The 20,558-nt window shown below is 40.5% G+C and overlaps 1 protein-coding gene across 3 annotated transcripts in view; it reads left to right on the top strand.

Annotated features, from left to right (window-relative positions):
* TMEM135 (transmembrane protein 135) overlaps positions 1-20,558 on the top strand; it is a 181,598-nt gene that overhangs the window by 19,964 nt on the left and 141,076 nt on the right. For 2 of the 3 annotated variants that reach the window (XM_066989912.1, XM_066989913.1), the window contains exon 3: positions 1,094-1,186. The exons of the other annotated variant lie outside the window; for it this stretch is intronic. In XM_066989912.1, coding sequence (XP_066846013.1) covers positions 1,094-1,186 — 93 coding nt within the window. The remainder of the gene's footprint in view (positions 1-1,093; positions 1,187-20,558) is intronic. 3 annotated transcript variants of the gene reach the window in all.

The following is a 20,558-nucleotide window of genomic DNA, read 5'->3' as shown; positions in this document are numbered from 1 at the left end:
CTGTGGCATTTGGCATTGTCATCCTGAGAAATTATCCTTTTGCAGCCGTGGGAATGAACTGTGTGTGTAATTGCCATTACATCACTTGTTGCTGATACACTGGCTCTCTTTTCACTTACGAACATAAGCTGGCATTGCTTACTGGTAATGTTACTTTTGCAGCGGAAGTGTGAAGTGAGGCTAATCATGCCTTTTACAGCAAAAGTGCTCTAATCCACGTGGTACCAATAATAGTAATTCTTGCTTTCGTGTTATCAATATGAAATTTCATCTAAGATGTTTTTTTTCCTACGCTTCGTTTGGCATTTTGTTTGTTGTATTTTATTCGCTTTATTTTTAGAAGGGGGAGATTCCACCATAATGCTATATTTTCCTTAAGTGATGGCGCTTATCAGTTTAGCAGCACCAGTTTAATTGAAATGTGTTTCAAGTTGGAAGAATTTTGATGCTTGACATCGTGTGGACTCTCAGAGAAACACAGATCTAGTTGCAAAACGTGAGAGCTTTCCCACTGACCCTAACACAACTGGGATTTTGCTGCTGGTTCTAGTTGTAATGTGCAGATTAATTCCCTGGCTTACTGTGAGTGAGTGATTTACTGTTTTTAGCAATAGTTTCTCTGTCTTCAGAGCACGATGTATGCTGGAATAATTTGATTTGATTCGTGGCTCACTGGATTACATTCCTACATTCCACAAGGCACATCTTCCTGAAGATGTATTCAAACAAGTACCAGAGAAAAGAGCAACTATTACTTATTCATTGATAGTTTTTTTTTTTCCTATAATGAGCGTCTGCAACTTTTCAGAAACATCTATTGAAAGCACCACTTTCTTTAAAGTAATCCTTTAAATGAAATGGAAATGCTAATAAAGTAGTTCAGATGTTAATGTTTATGTACCCCCCTCTGAGAAGAACTATCCAACTGTAAAAGTGAAATGATTAGTGTTTATTTGTAAATATTGATTAATATAAAGGGACAAAATTCATTTTAATGGAACATGCATAATTTTATGATAAAAGTAGAATACAGTGTTGGATGTCAATATTTTGTTTGCTCTGCATGTAATACGTGTACAAATTACATTTTCAGGAAACTACTTGGAAAATTCTACTTTTGGTCTCCTGGTTTTGGTGCTGCTTTACCAGCTTCTTACATGGCTATTCTCATTGAAAGGAAAAGCAGGTACAGCTTATCTTTATGGATCTTCTGTTTCATATAATAATATTTCTTGGTTTTGTCATTTGACAATTCAGTCATTTTGTTTCCAAGTGCTGGAAGACTACTTTGCTTGAAATAGTGTCTTTTGCAACCTTAGATTTAAGTATAGGAAGCTAAAGTGAAAACGCACATTACCAGTGATCAGTTTCTTTTTTTGTGTTTCATTTTCCTTGTTTGATATGTAATTGGGTTGTTTAGGACTGCCTAATGAAGCTGGGTGGTTAGGATTGCCTAATTATTTTGTTTTGTTTTTAATCTTTTAAGACATTAAAAGATTAAACATTATTTATAAGATATTATTTATAATGTTTGCAAAGTCGCTGCGAATGAAATTGTTAATGGAAATTGCTGATGGCACAAGCTAACAATGTGACTCTAGTGAATGTAAAGGAATAATAGGATGTCATGGGAAAAAACTAACTTGAAGAGCTGACATAATCCAAGTTGGACGAAATGTAACGATGCAGAAGGCAAAGCTTTTCGCTTACAAAATGGTGCTGAAGCTTAGCTATCAAGGTTGTTACAAAAAGCATGAAGCAGTGGGGTGGAAGCTCTGGGAGATGCACGGGTAGCTGAAAGCTGCCATTTATGATGTGGCCATGAAGAATGGCAGATGAAATCCGGGGTTGTAAGGTTTTAATGGTTTTGAAATGCAGCTTACATTGATAGCTTGTATCAATAATGAAAACTATAATGCTTAATTATTTTAATAAGGAATGAGATGTTTTAGTTATCTAGTTAGTGTGCTTTATTTGAAGCATAGCTGGAGACAAAGGTGTCAAAGAAGGGATTATTCTTTAAAAGAGAGGGGGCTTCATCCCTAGAGATGATGGCAAATGCAATTCTGATTACTACGAATGTGAGAAGCTTCTGCATGCAGTCATTTCAAAAGAACTGCAAATACATACATTTTGAGTTGTCAACTGACTGTCAGGCCCCATTCCTAAACTTCAGTTAAGGAGTAGGCAAAGCCCAACCTGAGTTTTAGGTAAGACTCCCAAAGTTCTGTCCTTTGAAAATAATTCTTTTTCCGTTGTTTTTGGAATTTGAGGGATGTTCTTTTATATATAAGAATTTCTGGGAAAGTGGGAACACTTGTGAGCCATGTTATTTAATGCAACAGTAGCAAAAAACCACAAACATTATTCTGATTTATTTAGGAAGTTAAGTTATCCATTTATTTATTTACAAGTCCTTTCCAGCTGACTAGTTCTCATCTTACTGCAATTACTTCCAAAAAGGGAGGACACATTTTGGTAGAACTTCTTGTATTTCTGTAGACTCCAGCATTGTGTTGACATCAGTGTTTATTTTGCCGTGCAAGCAAATGCATTTTACTCTTCTGATCAGGGACACTTAACTTTTCCTACAGACCTGTTACAATGTGAAGACTTCATGTGTCAGGCTTCTATTATTTCTAGATGACAATAGATAGACTGCCAGACTAATTTCTTCTCATTTATAAGTTTCCTGTAGTTTTCAGAGTGTTCCTCAGTCAAGGAGGAATCAATAAGTCACGTTTCAGTCAAGAGCTGAAACCGCTTGTAAGTGCAAACCATACCGGCTTTTTATGTAATAGTGGAACAACTCTGGAAAACTTACACAACTAAAACTTCTGAAGTGTAGCAAAAAGTTCATAAATATTATGTTAAATGCCAAATTTTGAAAGTCTTAGTGGCAATGCAAGAAAACTTTGCCACGTTAACAGGCACCTACTTAGCTTCTGAGATTTGGAAGTAATAAAATTTGAGAGACGGGTGTGTACAAATGACAAAAGTAGGTACCACGTGTATGTAATGCATAATGCTAAAATAATTAATTCTTGCATGTCATGAAGAATGAAAAGTGTGTGTCCTAATGTAACTTGCCTAAAAAGTTCACTTTACATTTTATCTGATGCAATATAAAAAGAAAGCATTGGTATAGCACCATAAGGCATCAAGTTGAACTTCTCAGAGAGGCATTTTATACTGTGCTGATTAAATCCTCATAAAGAGGTAAAATTGCAAATATTTATACACAGGAAACTGTGTTCTTATTCCTCCAGTGCTGATAATATTGAGAAAATGTTTATTGCATCTTTATCATCAATTTGGGAAAGAAGGATATTCATATGTAGTTCTCGAGCAAATAAGGTGATCGTGCTGTTAAGCAGGAGTATGATTTCCACAGCACGCTTAGCAGGCATATTTCCATGACTGCTGCGTTGGGAGCTTGAAAATGTGCAGTCACTGTTATTAATGAAAAAATAGATACATGAAATGAAGAGACAGTTGAAAGTTTAATTGTTTTTAAGATAAAAAGATGTTTGGAATGTTATTGGATGCTAACCATGTAAACTGCGTGAAATGCTGGTGCTGACAGATGCAGTGAAATACGACTTTCTGATTCCAGATCCATTCATTTGTTAGCTTTTGTTACAGGCGAGATCAAATTTTAATAGGCTTTTGTGGTCTCTTAGGAAACTGACTTCGGACATAGAGAGACAGCAGCGTTTTCAGTCATTTCCCGAGTAGCTTTCAACAGAGCGTATTGAAGAGTCGGGGAGGTGGGAAAAAGTCCTGATTTTAGTTCATAAACATCTCCAGCCCTTTAAATTGCAACTAGCAGCTGGCAGCACCATCAGACTTAATCACTTAATCTCTTCCCAAGTGGAGACCCTATTTTAAGTGCCTCACTGGCATGTGCTTGCACAGCACCCGTCAGCCCTCAACTTGGGAACAGCATGCTTGTAAATCACATTTTCCTGAGTGTTACTGTACATGTGTGCCAGTAAATGTGTACATTTAAAAATTCTTATGGAAGAATGGGAGAAAGAGCTGGGCAGCTAGTCTTCCAGGGACCAGCATTGCAATCGTGAGGGGGAGTGGGTTTTCTAAGGTGTCGGAGAAGTGGTTTGGTTATAGTTTGTGTAACGAGTAACTTAAATTTGCATGGCACTGGCAAAGGAAAAGGGAGGTGGGATTGAGCAGAAATGTCAAATGTACTCAGAAAATGATCTACGTTATATTATACCACTACTTTTCTATGAAGATATACATTGCACATTAGTATGTCCATGTGGATTCTATTTTGTGATTATAAAGCACGGTTATTCTGTGCATGAAAGGTAGTTTATTAGGATCTGTGGAAAGGCCAAGGAATAAAAACACTTGTAAACTTTTCTGTATGCTTGGGATCAGCATGTATGAATGTTCTGTGGTTTTACCAGAGAAGAACATGTCATGGTATGATTAATTAATGTTTTGATAAGAATGATTTCTTAGATCGTAATTGAACGTAGATGCATAAACATGGATATTTTGGTTTGTGATGTGTTGATTCACATTCTGCCCCTTTGGTGCTCTGACCCTGCAGGAGTAACTTGGAATTTTTGCCTTTTTATGGTGCTTTGAAGCTGCGTTGCCTGATAGGGTTAGGAGGAAGCATCCTCACCAACCAATACAGAATTTAGAAATTGAACTCTGATGTATGCTAACTGCATACCTGGTAGACGTTTGATGTTCTGAGAAGTGCTAAGAAGGCACAGGGTTAGATGTCACCAAGTTATTAGTGTTAGTCCTACCGTGTTATTTCTTTTCTTTGCATTTGCAGGTGCTACTTCTATATTATGTTTTTTCACATGGATAGAAAAGGGCCTTGTATGTAAGGAAAGTATTCTCTTTTCCTGGAGAAATGTAGAGTTCATCAGAATATACATTTTTCTAATTCCTTTTGATTATTTGGCAGTGGCTTCAACGTTTTAATTACTCTTTAGGTATATATTGTCATATTAACAATGGTTATTAGTGGTTATTAATACAACATACAATTTCTTTTTAGTATTAACAGTATTATTAATGTTAATAATGGTTGTTGTTATTAGAATAAGTAATCTCCTAACAGGTGCACTTGCACAAGTATATTTAAAATAACATGGTTTTCTTTGCAGTTTCACTTTTTTAATCTCTTGTGTGATGCGTCTGCAGTTCTTTTGTCACAATCGATTTTTATAGTATAGGATGCTAAAAGGTCTGTTAGCGACTTCATTTTGGTCACGTTCATTTCACGAGGCTTCCTTAGGAAATCCCTGCATTCATTTTATTGACCTCCGTATGGAGTTGTTTTACCAGCGCGCTCCCTGCAGGGGTTGTTTCAAGCTCTTGGTAAGAAGCAATTCGACTGAAAAATGATTTTTTGCAATTTGGCTTTTGTGTGGAATTCTAAGTTACTCTCGTATACCATCTAACAGATGAAAATGACTACGAAGAAGACTTGAGCATGTAGCAGAGGGGGCAGCGCATGGCTCGGGCTGAGCGGCATCGCGTTGCCCTGCGCTGGGAGCGCCGGGGCTGTTAGCAGGCGAGGCAGTAACTGAATATACTTGTTAAAATTGCTGTGAATGAAGCTGCTGAAATGTGATACGAGGCTTGGCTGCAGCCAGTGTATTGCTGGAAATGGGACTGGATGGGTTGTACCTTTCCGATTTCTAAGACAAAGAAGTCTGGTAGTTCAGTGAACAGCCAGGATTTAAGATGTCTGTGATTAATTATTCCCAAAGAAAGGCGTGATGCTCTCTCAAGTGTTTTGTAAACCTGTTAATGCTTCAAATCCATTTAAGTTACGTTTTCCTGATAGCTAAGTGGCAAATTTCAGTTTGTTGGACTCTTGTTTAAAAAATAAAGTACTAATGAGTTTCAATAGCTATTTATAAAGCTTTAACAAGGGACACAGCTACAATTTTAATGAAATTAATTGTCTCGCTGCCTGGCTAACATTTTTTTTTTCCATTTCTGCACTCGGTAAGCAATTAAGAAAGCCCCCTACAGCCCTCTGCAAGCTCTGGGGCAGCTCTGAAGGGACCCTTCTGGGGTTGCCCCCGCACCCCCTTGGCCGAATGACTGTTTACGTACTGGCTGTTAACATTATAGCGGCGCCTGTCTCGTCGCTACAGTTGAGACTGTGTCACTGATGGTATTATAAAACCTGAGATTTAGGGCTTTTATAATTTGGTTGTAAAATCTTGCTCTGGGCTACTATTGGCAGCATGTTTTAGTAGAAAACTATGGATGTTTTTTCATAAAGTTCAGTGTACTAGACTCTGAGAAAAATATTTAAAGCATCTGTGTTTAAAATGTGATACGGTACAACAGTGCACATTTACAGAGAATTCCTATGTACGTATATTAGTGTTCTTGGAAACAAATGTATTACCATATATTGCTTCGAGAAGCGTCAGAAACATTTCTAGAAGTACAACGTGGAATTCTTAGACTTGTATCTTCACCTGATAGCAAACTCAGTTGGTATTTGGGGCTGTTCCCTTGCCATGAATGCCTTTAGTCTAAATACATTGCAGAGGAAGAATGTGACGGCATAGTAATGGTAATAGGTATTGTATATGCTGTAAATAAATACAGCGCTTCTGTGGTTTGCACGGAATTCTCCATTCAAATACAAGTTTGTTGGTATATTTTTGTATAGTGGTATAGTATATTTAGACTTGAGATGACGGTTTCCTTTCTCACAATGTTTTATGGTTATCCAGTTTGATGCATTTTAAGGAAGCCTGTAAATTCCCAGTATGGGGGGAAAAGTGGGCAAAACAGGCAAACAAAATCTTTTAACACAGCAACTGTTCTTACAAGCGTTAGTCTTACTTGCTACAGGTAAGAAATCGAGACAGCAAGCTGCGCTGTGGGGATGGTGTTTCACCTGTTTTGTATGGTGAGAAAACCTCAAGTTCGGATCGCTTGCATGAGTATTCGGTGCTGTGGTCTGGTCAGCAGAGCTAGCAGGGAAACAAATTATTCGGGAGTTGTATTCCTGTGGAAAGATTATTACTCTAAAATGCAGAAACAAGCTGTAGAAGTGAAGTTAGCAGGAAAACTTTTTTCTAAACCAAAATATGTTAAAATCCATTGCACTTCAGCAACTGCTTTGGTGAAAGCCAACAACTGAGAGATCTGCCTTTTTATAGGAACAGCTTGTAAACATTTGAATGTGCTTTGCTGAGTGCTTTAAGGACTGCTACTGCTATAGTTATCAAAGGGAGGGAAAACATGTATTTGTTTTTTTTTTTCCAAGGCTGTCTGGGAGAGCAGAAATTGAGCTGGAAGATACTGTGGTTGTGGGAACGCTGTCAGTGGTGGGTAGGTCAGGACTGGCAGCTCCTGGTGTGTGTGTGGTGTTTTTTTTTTTTTTTTTTGAGGAAAGTAGCATCTCTTGCTGACTTTTAATACTTTTCAAAAGTGAGGCCGCCTCACAGCCTCCTCCGCACTGGGCACCCCAAGGCTCCTCAGCCTCTCCTCACAGCACATGCCTTCCTGCCCTTTTATCAGCTTTGTTGCCCTCCTCTGGAGGCTTTCAAGGACCTTAAATCCTTTTTGTATTGTGGAGCCCAGAGCTGCACATGATATTCTAGGTGAGGCAGCCCAAGGCTAAACACAGCAGGAGAATGACCAGTTTGGGCAGGGTGGCTGTGGAACACCACAAGTGACCGGCCGCCAGCCAGATGCAGCTCCATTCACCATGACTCGGAGCTCTACAACTGAAATGTTGCAGTATGTGATCACCCTCACGGTTTAAAAACAAACAAAAAAAAAAGCACATCAAAAAACGTTTTCCTCTGTTCAAACGGAATTTCACAATTTTGTGTGTTTTAATATGTACCCATGGCCTCTTGCCGTGTCACTGAGTAGCGCTGAGGAGTTTGTCTCCCTCAGCTTCATCCCTCCCGTCAGGTACTTAGGCACACTGTGAAGACCCCTCTTCATTCGGAGGAGTCCCAGCTCTCTCAGCCTTTCTTTGCAGGAGAGGTGCCCCAGGCCCTTCGTCGTCGTGCCGGCCTTGTTGGACTCCGTCCAGTATGTGCGTGTCCCTCGTCCTGGGGAGCCCAGACCTGCAGCCAGGGCTCCAGGCGCTGAGCAGCAAGGAGGGATCACCTCCCTCGGCCTGCTGGCAACGCTCTTCAGAGTTTCTGAAATGCCTCACAGAGTGCAGCTGTCATTAAAGTTAGAGCTGGATCGTGAAGCAGTCCCATATCAAAGGGAAGGATGTTCTCTGATGGTGACAAAAAGATGCTATGTTACTGGCAAGATATAAACTGTGTACTTCATTTGGAAAAAAAATCTGCTGCATTTAACGAACTGTGGGGGACCATTCTTTTCTTTAGTAGGAAAGATGGAGCGGGCTTTTTGTCAGGGGTCAGCTGTATCTGCAGAGCTTTCTGTCTCGGAGGGTGTTGTGGTTTAACCCGGCCGGCAGCTAAACACCACACAGCCGTTCGCTCACCCTCCCCCCTCCCTCTCTGGGATGGGGGAGAGAAACGGGAAAGTGAAGCCTGTGAGTTGAGATAAAGACAGTTTATTAAGACAGGAAAATAATAATGACAATAATAATGATGATAATAGTACTACTACTAATAATGTGTACAAAACAAGTGATGCACAATGCAATTGCTCGCCACCCGCTGACCGATGCCCAGCCTATCCCCGAGCAGCCGGCCCCCCCCCACCCCGGCCAGCCACCCCTATATATTGTTTAGCATGACGTCAGATGGTATGGAATACCCCTTTGGCCAGTTTGGGTCAGCTGTCCTGGGTCTGTCCCCTCCCAGCTCCTGCTGCACCCCCAGCCTGCTCGCTGGCAGGACAGAGCGAGAAGCCGAAAAGTCCTTGGCCTGGTGTAAACACTGCTCTGCAACAATTAAAACATCAGCATGTTATCAGCGCTCTTCTCATCCTAATCCAAAACATAGCACCCTACCAGCTACTATGAGGAAAATTAACTCTGTCCTAACTGGAACCAGGACAGAGGGAAATGGGCTGTCTGGGCTCCAGTGTAGCTGCCTCAGACCTGCATCTGCGACCAAAGTGCTCTGGTTTCATATCAGTAGTTTTCTTTCCCCACTCTGTTCTTTACCTTTTCATTAAATTGCAGACTCTTAGGAAAGGAGTTTGTCTTCCTGTAAACAGTTGATTATGATAAAACACACTGTAAAATCGCCCCATAGTCATAGATACCGATGTTGTTTTGATGAGTGCAATGGAACACCCTTCTCTTGATGCTGTTTCATAACTCGTCTTCTATCATGTATAGCTAATGATGTGACAAGACACGGTTTTGACCAATACATTATTCTAAACGCTTTCTTTGAAAGCCTGTCCTGCTTTTTAGGAGGTCAGTAAATGTTATGTGCAACTTACTCAGCCTTGAAAACGTTAATAGATCACTTTAATGTTTTTTGTAATGTTCTAAATTCCAGCTGTTAGTAGTCAAAACTCTTGGAATGGCTGTAAATTACTTGGTATTTGTTTAAATGCTTGGAGTTTTACAAAATCAGCTTTTACACAAGTTGTATGTTTCTCAAACATAAATTTAAGTGGCTGATCCTGATATAGGAAGACATGATAATGCCACATCATGCAGGTTAGATATGGCTATGATGAATATATTTTGATCGTTTCCTGTTCTGTTAATTTTCCGAAATAAGCTTGCAATTGCAAATTTTCATAATTAAATAAGTTAACAGCAATTTTTCAGCCTCAGCATTTTGCTTCTCAGATTTACCCACTTCTAGTTTATCAGTTCTTTGTTTCAAGCTTCATTCTTCTGAAAGCGTCTGAGTGTTATATGGGGTGACATGAGCGTTGCTGCTTCGTCTTCAGGAGGTTCAAATTCACAGTGTGCTTTCGGTGCCTAGCTGTGTAAAGTTTTCCTTAGTATTATTGTTTTGTACTTTTGCTTGTTTGTTTTAATTACTCTGTGGTTAATACATTACAAGAAAGAGTTCTGAAACAGAACTTGAAACAAATCTGTGAACTGCCTGAAACAAAACAGCTGAACTAAGAATACCACCGGGGTGTCATAAAGCCTTTGAAGAGCAAGAGGCAAGTTAGATGTATTAAAATCCAGTTGGCATTGATGGGGGCAAAAAAGTGCTCGATTGTCTCCAGGAAGTGATTCCATCTCTTTTGGAATATGAGGAATTGCCCACTTTCCAGGGACACGTGAAGCCTGTGTAATCGAATGGCTAATGTTTAGACTTCTGCAGATAGGAGAGAGAGAAATTTCTGTCCTGGGTAACCAATTCTGTCAGCGACTGGAATATTTATCGTGCTTTTTTAGAGAGGAATCTGCATGCTTCAGGCTACCCAGTTTAGAAATCAACTAGTAAATGCTGACTCTTGTGTAAGTTCTTGAGATAAGGTCATCAGTTCTCTAGAGACGATATGGAGAAGTATGCTTCTCTGCACTTTTTTGGTTTACAGTGTCTTAAGATCTTGGAACATTCTGTAAATTTCTGAAGTAGCTGGAAGCTGTGGCTAACAGGATGTTGAAGAGTTGTGAGATTGGAAAGGAGATGCTTTCTCGTTAATTGCTCATAACTATTTCTTCAGTCAGCCTAACCTGTGCCCCCTGACCTTTAGTCCTGGTGATTCTGTTTATGCATATAAAACATAGGTATGAGCCTTATAATTCTGCATACCTTTTAAAAGGGAGTGGTCACAGTCAGCACTTCAACTTAGCTGAAATGTGTGTTTCCATTGCATGGTTGTCATCTCTTCCCAATCAGCTGAGAGAATCACCATTATGGGTCTGTTACACAGTGTAGATTACTGTCGTAAACTGTATTTCATCCACTTAAAATGGCAGAAGTTTGGCAAGGTGAATCCCACAGCTGTACCAAGAGCTAGAAGGCTCCTTGGGGATCAGTGATTCCAGTCTTATGCATTTATATCTAATCAGTCCAGGCTATAAACTATTCGTGCTTCTGAGGAAGTGTAACTATGTCTGCAGAGGTGGTCAGTAACCAACCGTCCAGAATTTCCAGTGCGTGGCATTCAAATGTTGGAAAAGTTTCGTCCAGCTTGCTAAGTGGTCCTTGAAGTCTTGCACAAGGTGAAAAAGCAGGATAGCAACAGCTTTGTAGTCGAAAATCCATTTTCTGGGATAACACGGGTAGAGAAGGTAAGAATACTGGAAGAACCCATGTAATATATTTATCTGTGATTCTGGAGATGCTGGAGAATGTGATGCCAAAAATCTGGGTGGGTCCATACAGACTGGATTTAGCTGATCTTTCTCTTAGTGTTACAGTCAGGGCTGAGCCGGATCACCCAGGACTGTTTGGTTGTGTTTGCTCAATGGTCTCCAGTTCCCTGAGTTTCAGGAGGACTTCCTGGCTTAGGCACAACACCAGATGTGAGGTTTCTTCATCAGTGATGATGTAAAGACATCCCAGGCAGCAGCCATCAAGCTCTGGACTATGTCTATCAAGTTCACATGGGGCTAGCCTGGATGGACAAAGGGCAGTGCTAAGGTCAGGCTACGAATTCTGATGGATCCCAGGTGACTCTGTGCAGCCAACCCTTTCTGCGCTATTCTGTGAGTAATTGAGATTTTCTGATAAGAAAAGTGTTTTTTATTGTTATTGTAAGGACCACTTCTGGCAAATCTGTGTTTGTTTTCACTTTGTAGGCTGAAAACTAAGGAAAAGTGATTTAGTCATCTGAGTGTGAATAGAATTTTGTATTTTGTTTTTTCAAAATACATAACGACAACAAAATACATTACCAACGAGAAAAAAAACTCCCCACCCCCAAATGTTAAAACGTTTTTGAAATGCCTATTAAAAAAATGGTAGAATTCAGACTATTGTCGATCATTGGACTGTTTTGTAAGTCTGAATTAGATTCAAGCAGCGCAAGCACTGGGTTAATTACTCAGTTCTGTCTGTTCTGCGCTAGCATACAGGAGATGTTCATTAGGACTTCCTTGACTTAAGCGAGCACTTAATACATCTTCTGTGTCTGAATGCTTGTGCGTACGTGCAGCTCCCAGAGGGGAGTAACAGATACTCTGCTAGTGCAGAGTAAGCTGCAGGTGCTGCCTGGGTGAGCTGGCTGTAGTGCTGGCTGCTGTGGCAGTGCAAAGCCTGACGTTTACCTGGAGAGGTAACATCCACTCTTCCCGTGCCTCTGGTGTAGTGGCTGAAAGTCTTGGATGGAATCTCTCTGTGATAGGTTCCTCGGGCCTGCTGGGCAGGCTGTTGTTTTTTAGATAGACCAGCTGAGAGGAGCTTAAATCCGTATGAACTGTAGCTATAAATCCTCTGTAAATGAAGTGACTTTCTGTAGCTTTATTGCTCCCAAGGAATTCATGTTGTCTGTAGCACCTGCAGCAGGGAAAGCGTGGAGGTAGAACCCTAGAAGGGTATAATTTTTCTATATATAGCCATGCAAGGTATTTCTGCAGTGAAGATTACAGAAGCGTTCTGTGGTGAATGATCTTTCATCCCCTTCTTGCCCTTTCTTCTTCACACTCTCCATTTCCTTCGGTGGGTGCTGTGCATTGCATGTTGTTTCTTGAAGTCAGATGACTGCAACTCCAGATTGAAACTTTTTGATAAAGTAAGCAATACGCTGTTAAAGATGATCTGTCTGACAAGCAGGAACAACAGAGCCCACGGAATTAAAGGCAAACATAAAACAGGTCTCATGAATTAAGGCCAGTACCTATCATCCTAATCCAGACTGTTCCGACTGTGGTGAAAGACTGAACCAGTTCGCAGTGTCTGGTAGTACAACATCCTTCTGTCTGCTTAAGGGAACTTGTGTTTGCACCATCTTGCTGAATCTCTGCTGCCAAATCAGTGCTTCATCAATTACAAGTTTTTTTTTTCCTTTTTGAGCTCTTCTTCAGTGTCTGTTATTCGTTCTTTTGAGCGAGCTGACTGAGGAACTAGAAATATGTTCTCAGCTCAGCTGTTGTTTTTTTTTTTGGATCTTTGAGCTTAAAGACAGAAAATAATTGGTTAAAACTGGACTTGGCAATAGTTTCCTTCTGTCTTTGGTAGGTGCAATGTCATATTAATATGTCTGTAGTATCTGATGCAGTTAAATACTGATATCCTGACAGACAGGGACTTCTCAGTCAGTGGGGATGTGTTGAAATGATTCAGTCAAACTTTAATATGGATTTTCTACCTTTTTGGAGAAAGTTTACTCCGGTTCCTTCCATCACCTTTCTGGGGACCCCTTGTGCTTCAGGCCCTTATGGATGTAGGCAAGCTCCTAGCAGCATTAGTACATATTCTGCATGGCCAACTCGTAGTTCCTAACTAGATGTGAAGCCTGGTTCTAATACAATTTAATATGCTGTCATTTGGATTCTAACGGGGGAGAAAATAAATGGCTTTGTATGTTGGCAAGTCAAGTCTAACCCCATACCCTGTTTCTGTTGGAATAGTCTGCTCCTTTGTTTCTGAAGGTAAAGGCACTCTGAAGTTAATTGCACCAGGGGAAAAGTTGCAGCTATCTTCTGTTTGGGTTGGATTGACTTGCCATGTTTGCTTTTTTGCATATTGCTTCAGGTATTTTGGGAACGGTGTTATCTGATCGCAAATATAATCGATCATTAAAGCAATGTGAGCCTTACAAGAAAATTAGCTCTAAATGTACAAAGAAAACAGTAACTACTGGTTTTACAGACTAGAAAAAGAGACTGCTCAAGTCTTTTGAAACAGATGAGAAACTGATGATTTAAGTATCTTAACAAAAACTTATTGTGGAGTGGATTTTCTCAAACGGCACAGAACATGGGCTGGGGAGGGAGAAGGGGAAGGGAAGGGCAGCCCTTTCCACAGGGCTTGTTAGGAAACCTCCGAGCTGCTGCTCAATGAGCCGCTGGGGCTGGGTTTGGGAAATGCAGACAGGAGACGGTGAGAGGCTCTTAGCCTAAGGAGGGATGGGGGAGAGGTGGTGGAGAACAGGTCACATACTGGGTGGGTTTCCACTGGTGTTGTGGCAGCCCCAAGCTGTCTGATAGAGACCCTCCTACCTTCCACACCCCCAAAATGTACGGAGTATACATGCGAGGCAGTGCATGTTGCACATCTCTACAACATTTTCCATACTTCCTCCTAATTTTTGTTAACAGTCCTGTCCGTTCTGTCCTCTCTTTGCCATGATACAGTAGTGATTGCTAGTGAAATACAACAATCCCTCTGCTGCTAGGTTCCCCAAAGCGTTTTTTGCTCAAAAAGCGTGCGTTTGCCTTCTGACCTGCAGGCCTGCCTTGCAGGCCGGGCGGCCAAGCAGCACATGCTGCGTTCTGACTGAGAAGGTGCCCAGAAACAAACCAAGTGTTTTCTTTTTGATCAACTGAGCTGATTAAAAACAATTCTCTGTTACAATCCACAGTCCAAAGAGATTGTTATTTGGGGCCTTATTTAATGCTCAGTAGGCCTTCTATACCAAGAAAGTTAATGTTTTAAAAAATTGCTGGAAGTCCTTCGTTTCTTCTCCTGAGATTTGATTAATTTGTTATTCTTCTTTTATCTACGAGTCAATCTTTTATGAAACTAGTAAGCATTTTGGAATCTGATTTTTATCTCTTCATGGAATCTTGTGAGGTTAAACTGCACTCAATTTGAGGTCCCCCCCATAGGTTGGCCATGGCTTTGGCTCTGTAGACAGCATAGAGAAGCTGGGAGAGGAGGAGGAAAGGAATGATGAAAGAAAATCTGTATAAAAGAGTATAGAACGGTTCAAAAATTAAACTGTAGATGTTATCTTGGGTTGTACTAGCTGAAAACTCGGTAAGAGTTATTGGTACTAATTTAGCAGGAATGTATTACTGTAGATATATTTTCTTTTTGGCTTCTGTCCCTTTCTGGTTTTCTCATACCCTTTCTTTGGCATACATTCAAATCATAGAACATGTTGAGTTTACTTTCTTTCCTTTTAAGAACAACAAATTCTGAGTATTGGCAAGAAAAATAATAGCCATTGTACTTAACATACAACATGCTCAAAGCGGGTATTACCGACTTGCAGTTTTGAGCAACTTTAAGCTCCTCAACTCTAAAGTGTCTGTTTCCTACTTGAAACAATCCAAAATTTAGAAAGAGAAAATCTCTTAAAGAGAGTAGTGGGGCTCTGGGGCCTTAAACTGTATCTTTTGACATGAAGTTATGTGCCTGAACATTATCTTCGTGTGAAAAACTTGCTACCGGTATTTATTAAGCTCGAAAAGTAATCATTTTCTTTTCTGAAAACTTATTGCTTAGGTCTGTTTTCATAATTTTCGGCATTATTTTGAAAGCTTATCTGTTCCTGCTGATTTTAAGTGAACTTTTGCACCAGGATTTCACTGCTGGCCTCCAGCTGTCAGTAGGAAATTGGTGGGTGTGAGAGATTAACGATACCCTAAACATAATCTGTAGTTCTTGTGTTATTACAGGGATGCAATCACAACTCTAGATCTGTCGTTGGTTAGCTTTTGGTGTCAAGCTGCTGTAGAGCAGAAAGAAAAACCTCTTCATTTTGACCTTTTTCTTTTTGGGGGAAGCCTGTGATTTGCATGTTTGATTTAATTCTGCAGGTTATAAAGTGGTGTGCTTTACAGTGTGGGGGGGGAGGAAAGGGGGGGGGCATTCTTCCTGTTTTTGCAGACCACAAATCCTGTCTGGGGAGCCATTACAAACTATTATGTTAGCTTCTTAGTTTATGCTCAGAAATTAAAGCCAGAGTTAACTCTTTCTTTTCTTTTTGCCTTTACATTTATTTGTTTTTATTGTGAGAAGGTACAAGGTAATGGCTTCAAATTTTAATGTAGCAAATCTGTTTGGCATAAGCCGTGTCCATTTTACATTCCACTTGGTATTTACCTTTGAATCCACTGATTCCTTTGGAAGTAGTTGTGTATGTGATTTTAGAACATACAGAAAATGATTGTCAGCTAAAGTAAGGTGATAAAAGTCAGGATATACAGCAGAGCCAGTGAACAGCGGTATTTATGAAATTCAAAGTTGAATTTGGAGGGAACTTGTTAAAAGTACACTTTTTCATAAAGATGAAATTTGCTACTTTAAAGCCACGTATAGTCCAGACCTTTTTGAATAGGTCACAAGAAGAGAAGTTTGACTTGGTTCGTTTTAGCACCTATTGACTCGAATCAGACCCGTCACTTTGACAACGCCAGTGATTTTTGGACAAGCAAAGCGTAAGATTGGAATATTTGAAACATGACCTCTTGAACTGGGGTTTGAGTTAAAAACCTTTATAGAAAAGCTAAAACAATCCTTATCTTAGCAATGTATCGGTTATTTTTTCCCCTCAACTTTTAAAATTTACTATGTACAGGGACAAATGTAACCCATCAGTGAGGCTGCTTAAGCAAGTTAACATTGAGCACATTAACATGTGCTCTTAATTGCATGCACGAAGATGTTTAACATGCTGCTTTATTCATCTGCAGGCTCCTTCCAGCCATCTCTGCCTGCTAACTGTTGCTGTGTGCTGGGGCAAAGACAGCCATTGCAGGTTTTGGGGCTGGGATGTACTTGCCCCGTTGTGTACCTTGCTCCACAGTGTGATTTTACTAGCTCATAGTTACAGCTAACACCTACAGCTATTCTAACTGAAAGAGGTGCCTGTTGAGTCGATTTATGTGAGTTTTGTACGTAATGGCATTCATCATGCTGTGGTTATTTTGAGGTATTTGTGACTTGGTCACTTACTTTCACAGGAAAAAAAAATGTGATTATATTAAAAAAAAAAAAAGTATTTAGTTTAAATTTGTTTGTTTAGTTGCAGTAAACATTTAGATTTAAAGGTGTCTACTTGGAAGGATTTGTAGTTTTGTTTGAACAAGGCAATACAGAAAACATGATTTAAACTTCATGTTGCCAAAAAAAAAAAAGTTACTCATGAGAAAGCCGCTTGACTGGCATGCTGTGTATTAGATATATAAAGATGGAGAGAGGAAGGCAAAAAGTAAATACTCAAAGGAGGAATGAATATCGAGAGAGAAGTAGTTTTAAAAAATCACAAGTGTCTACCTCTCAGCTGTGGCTCTTCAGAGAAAAAGGTGATGTTGGCTTTGTTGGAGATCTTATCTTCTTGAGTGTGGTTGTGCTGCTGAAAGGCTGCGCTCCACACTGATGTTCTTTGAAGCATCGTAGGGTCCTTCAGCGTGAAGTGAACAAATACAATTCATTTATAGTAAAAATGACATGAGCATAAGGGTGTTTTAAGGATTCACCGCACCTTCAGGCAAAGCTATTCTTTTTTAGCTTAGCAACAACTTTTTTTTTTTTAAGGAAAACCATAAATATATTGAAGGAAAACCATAAACAAGAAGGGAGAATTGGCAGTAAATTTCATAGGAAAAAATGTCCTGGTTGTTTTTAAAATTGGAATTTTGTATGCCTTGCTATTATATTAAGCCAAAGCTCATATTACTTGTGAGAATAAAGTTATTTGTTGAATTTTACAATGTGTCAAGCCAAGCAGAAAAGTATTTCTTAGCAAGCTGTCACACAAACAATATGTTGGCATGCAGATTTGGACAGTTGTTGCTCCTGTTGGGTGAATAGGTTCTTTACCTCATGTGTAAGGCAATTGCGACTTTGGCCTCTATCAAATATGTTTTCCAGAGCTTAAACCTGTGTGAAAGTGTAAATATCTTGCTCACAGGAAGATGAACTCAAAGTTTGAGATTGGCACTTTGATTTCTTTAAGATACTGTTGGTTAAACAAAGAATAGGAAATCTTTAATCTGCTTTCTTTATTTCCTGTACTTTCTTTTCAAGACCTTGAAGATGACTTGAAGTTTCTGAAAAACTGGAACAGCTTCGTAAAAGGAGTGTGTTCAAAGTCTTAGGGAACATGATGCAAAAACTGAAGGAGCTCAGTTTTTTGTTTAAGAAATTGTATGTGGCTGGTTTGGTTGGGCTCTCACTAGTGTTATCGTGGAGGGACAGATGTAACTGGTTTCAGTGACTGGAGAGATTTTTGTCTAGAACTAGGAAGCAAATTGTAAAAGTAGCATTCAGATAAGCTGTTACAACCACTGATAATCTCATGGAAAAAAAATTTAAAGACAAATTTGAGTGATTTTTATTCCTATTTTTAAAGCGAGTGACTAATTCATTAATGAAAATTTATTTTACATTAGGAAGTTAGATTATTTATTGCAGTAAACTCTTCTGATTTTTAGAAACTTTGGAAGAAATGTTGTCTAATATTTTTAACTTGCTTTCTGCCTTTTTTTTTCCATAGAACAGTGGAATTACTGAGCTGGAGAGGGCTGAGGGAGGCCATCTAGCGCAGCTTCCTGCTTGGAGCAGGATCAGCACTGACTTGGGACCAGGTTGCTTTGGGATTTCTATAGTCAGGCCTTGCAGACCTCTGAGGACAGAGGTCCTGCAACCCCTCTGGGTCCCTGTTCCAGTGCTTGACAGTCTTGAGGCAGAAAATACTGTTTCCTCATTGCAAGTCAGAATCCCCCATTTTTCTGTAGCGTGCTTCAGAGAGGCTGGTTCTTGCCCTGGTAACCTTCTTGTGGTGCTGGAGGGCTGCTGTTAGGTCCCCCCTGTGACCTTCTCATCTCTGGGATGAACAAGCCCACGTTCCCCATCGGCTTCTCGCAGGGTGAGTGCTGCAGCCCCGGCCGTGCTGGTGCCCTCCCCTCGACTCGCGCCAGGCGCTGAACTCTGTCTTGGTTGGGGGACCAAAGCAGGCCTAGTGGTCTGTGTGATGTCTAACGACTGTCAAGTAAAGGGGATTAATCACTTCCCTTGACCTCCTACATACACTTCTGTTAAGACAGCCCAGTGTGCTGCTAGGCTTCCTTGCTATTTTTGTCCTATAGCTTTTCATTATTTTTTTTAACAGTTATTTTTGACTCTTTCCTCTGGGCAGTACAGTCACAAAAATATGTTGTTCTTTGAGCTTTATAGGCCATAGTTGAAGAGCTGTTGGTATTAGAAGTTGGTCTGAATGCTACTGAGTTGTCCAAAAAGCAAGTTGTATCAAGTGAAACCTTTCTTTGAGGAAGCTACAAATGAACAGAAGAGTTATCTTCTGGAAGAATGTGGTCTGTTATTTAAACATTAAGAATTGTAACAATGAGATTGGAATTATTCAGCCCCAGATGACATAAGCTGTATTGAATAATTGCACTTGGAGACATTGCTGGCTTATTTCTCTAGCAAACATACAAGAAAATTCATGTGAATTTGGGAATGGGGAAAAAATTAGGTGAAACAAAATGGAAAGTATTCTAGACACTACTCCTCTTTGAAGCTTTAAAGGGTGATTCAAAAATGTGTTTGCTTTCATCCAATCACTCTTTTCAGGTAAAAGAAACCAGTCTTGCTAAGACTTCAAAAAAAAAAATGTTTTTCTTAGGTTCTTTAGTTTAACAAAGCAGCCTGGCAGAATCGAATGGGACATACCGCCCCATTTTGTGTCCCACTAATGCAGCTCTATTGGATGCTGACTTTGCGTCCTTGTTCTAGTTCATCACTGGTCAACCTTGTCAACCTTTCGTTAATTATGTCCTGGTTTGTGTGTGTGTGTTTATTTCCTTTCCCCAAATTAAAGATTGTGTGTCATTGCGAAGCTGGTCAAGGGAAGGGATTGTCCTTCTCTACTCTGCACTGATGCAGTGCAGCCTCACCTTGAGCACTGTGTGCAGGCTTGGGAACCCCAGTATAAAAAGGACATAAAACTATTAGAGCGTCCAGAGGAGGGCTACAAAGTTGATGATGAGTCTAGAGGGGAAGATGTACAAGGAGCAGCTGAGGTCCCTTGGTTTGTTCAGCCCAGAGCAGAGCAGGCTGAGGGGAGGCCTCATGGCGGCCTGCAGCTCCCTCACGAGGGGAGCGGAGGGGCAGGCGCTGAGCTCTGCTCTCTGGGGACAGCGACAGGACCCGAGGGGACGGCATGGAGCTGGGACAGGGGAGGGTCAGGCTGGGGGTTAGGGAAAGGTTCTGCACCCAGAGGGTGGTCGGGCACTGGGACAGGCTCCCCAGGGCAGTGGTCGTGGCACCGAGCCTGCTGGAGTTCAAGAAGCGTTTGGACAACTCTCTCAGCCATAGGGTCTGATTTTTGGGTAGTGCTGTGTGGAGCCAGGAGTTGGACTCGATGATCCTTGTGAGTCTCTTCCAGCTTGGGATATTCTGTGATTTGGAACTGTCTAGGATATGGGAGATAGTATCAGCTGAAAGATGGAATTGAAGCAGTGGGAAGCTAAAATGAAGATTTTGGTGAGATTAACTTCTAAATGGAAAATGGCAGAGATGAAGAAAGCACAGAGGAGTAAAGGGAAATAAAAATGTGTGTGTCCACGCGGGCTTTCTCTTAGTGACCCTGCCTGACCATCACTGGTGTAACTACCTGCTGATCTAGGTCCTCCAGAGATTAACCTTCAACACTGGTTCATGGACTGGGGGGGTTAAATGTTAGCCGTTTTGTAGTGTCTTTAAGCCTCCAAAGCAGGTGATTACACATGGCAGACTAATTATTTCTGTTATTTAATTATTTCCTGCTCTTGTAATACTATT

The sequence above is a fragment of the Anser cygnoides genome, chromosome 1 (assembly GCF_040182565.1).
Source record: "Anser cygnoides isolate HZ-2024a breed goose chromosome 1, Taihu_goose_T2T_genome, whole genome shotgun sequence".
NCBI classification, from domain to species: Eukaryota; Metazoa; Chordata; class Aves; order Anseriformes; family Anatidae; genus Anser; species Anser cygnoides.
The sequence above is the reverse complement of the archived record's forward strand: the minus strand, read 5'-3'. Positions and strand labels throughout refer to the sequence as shown.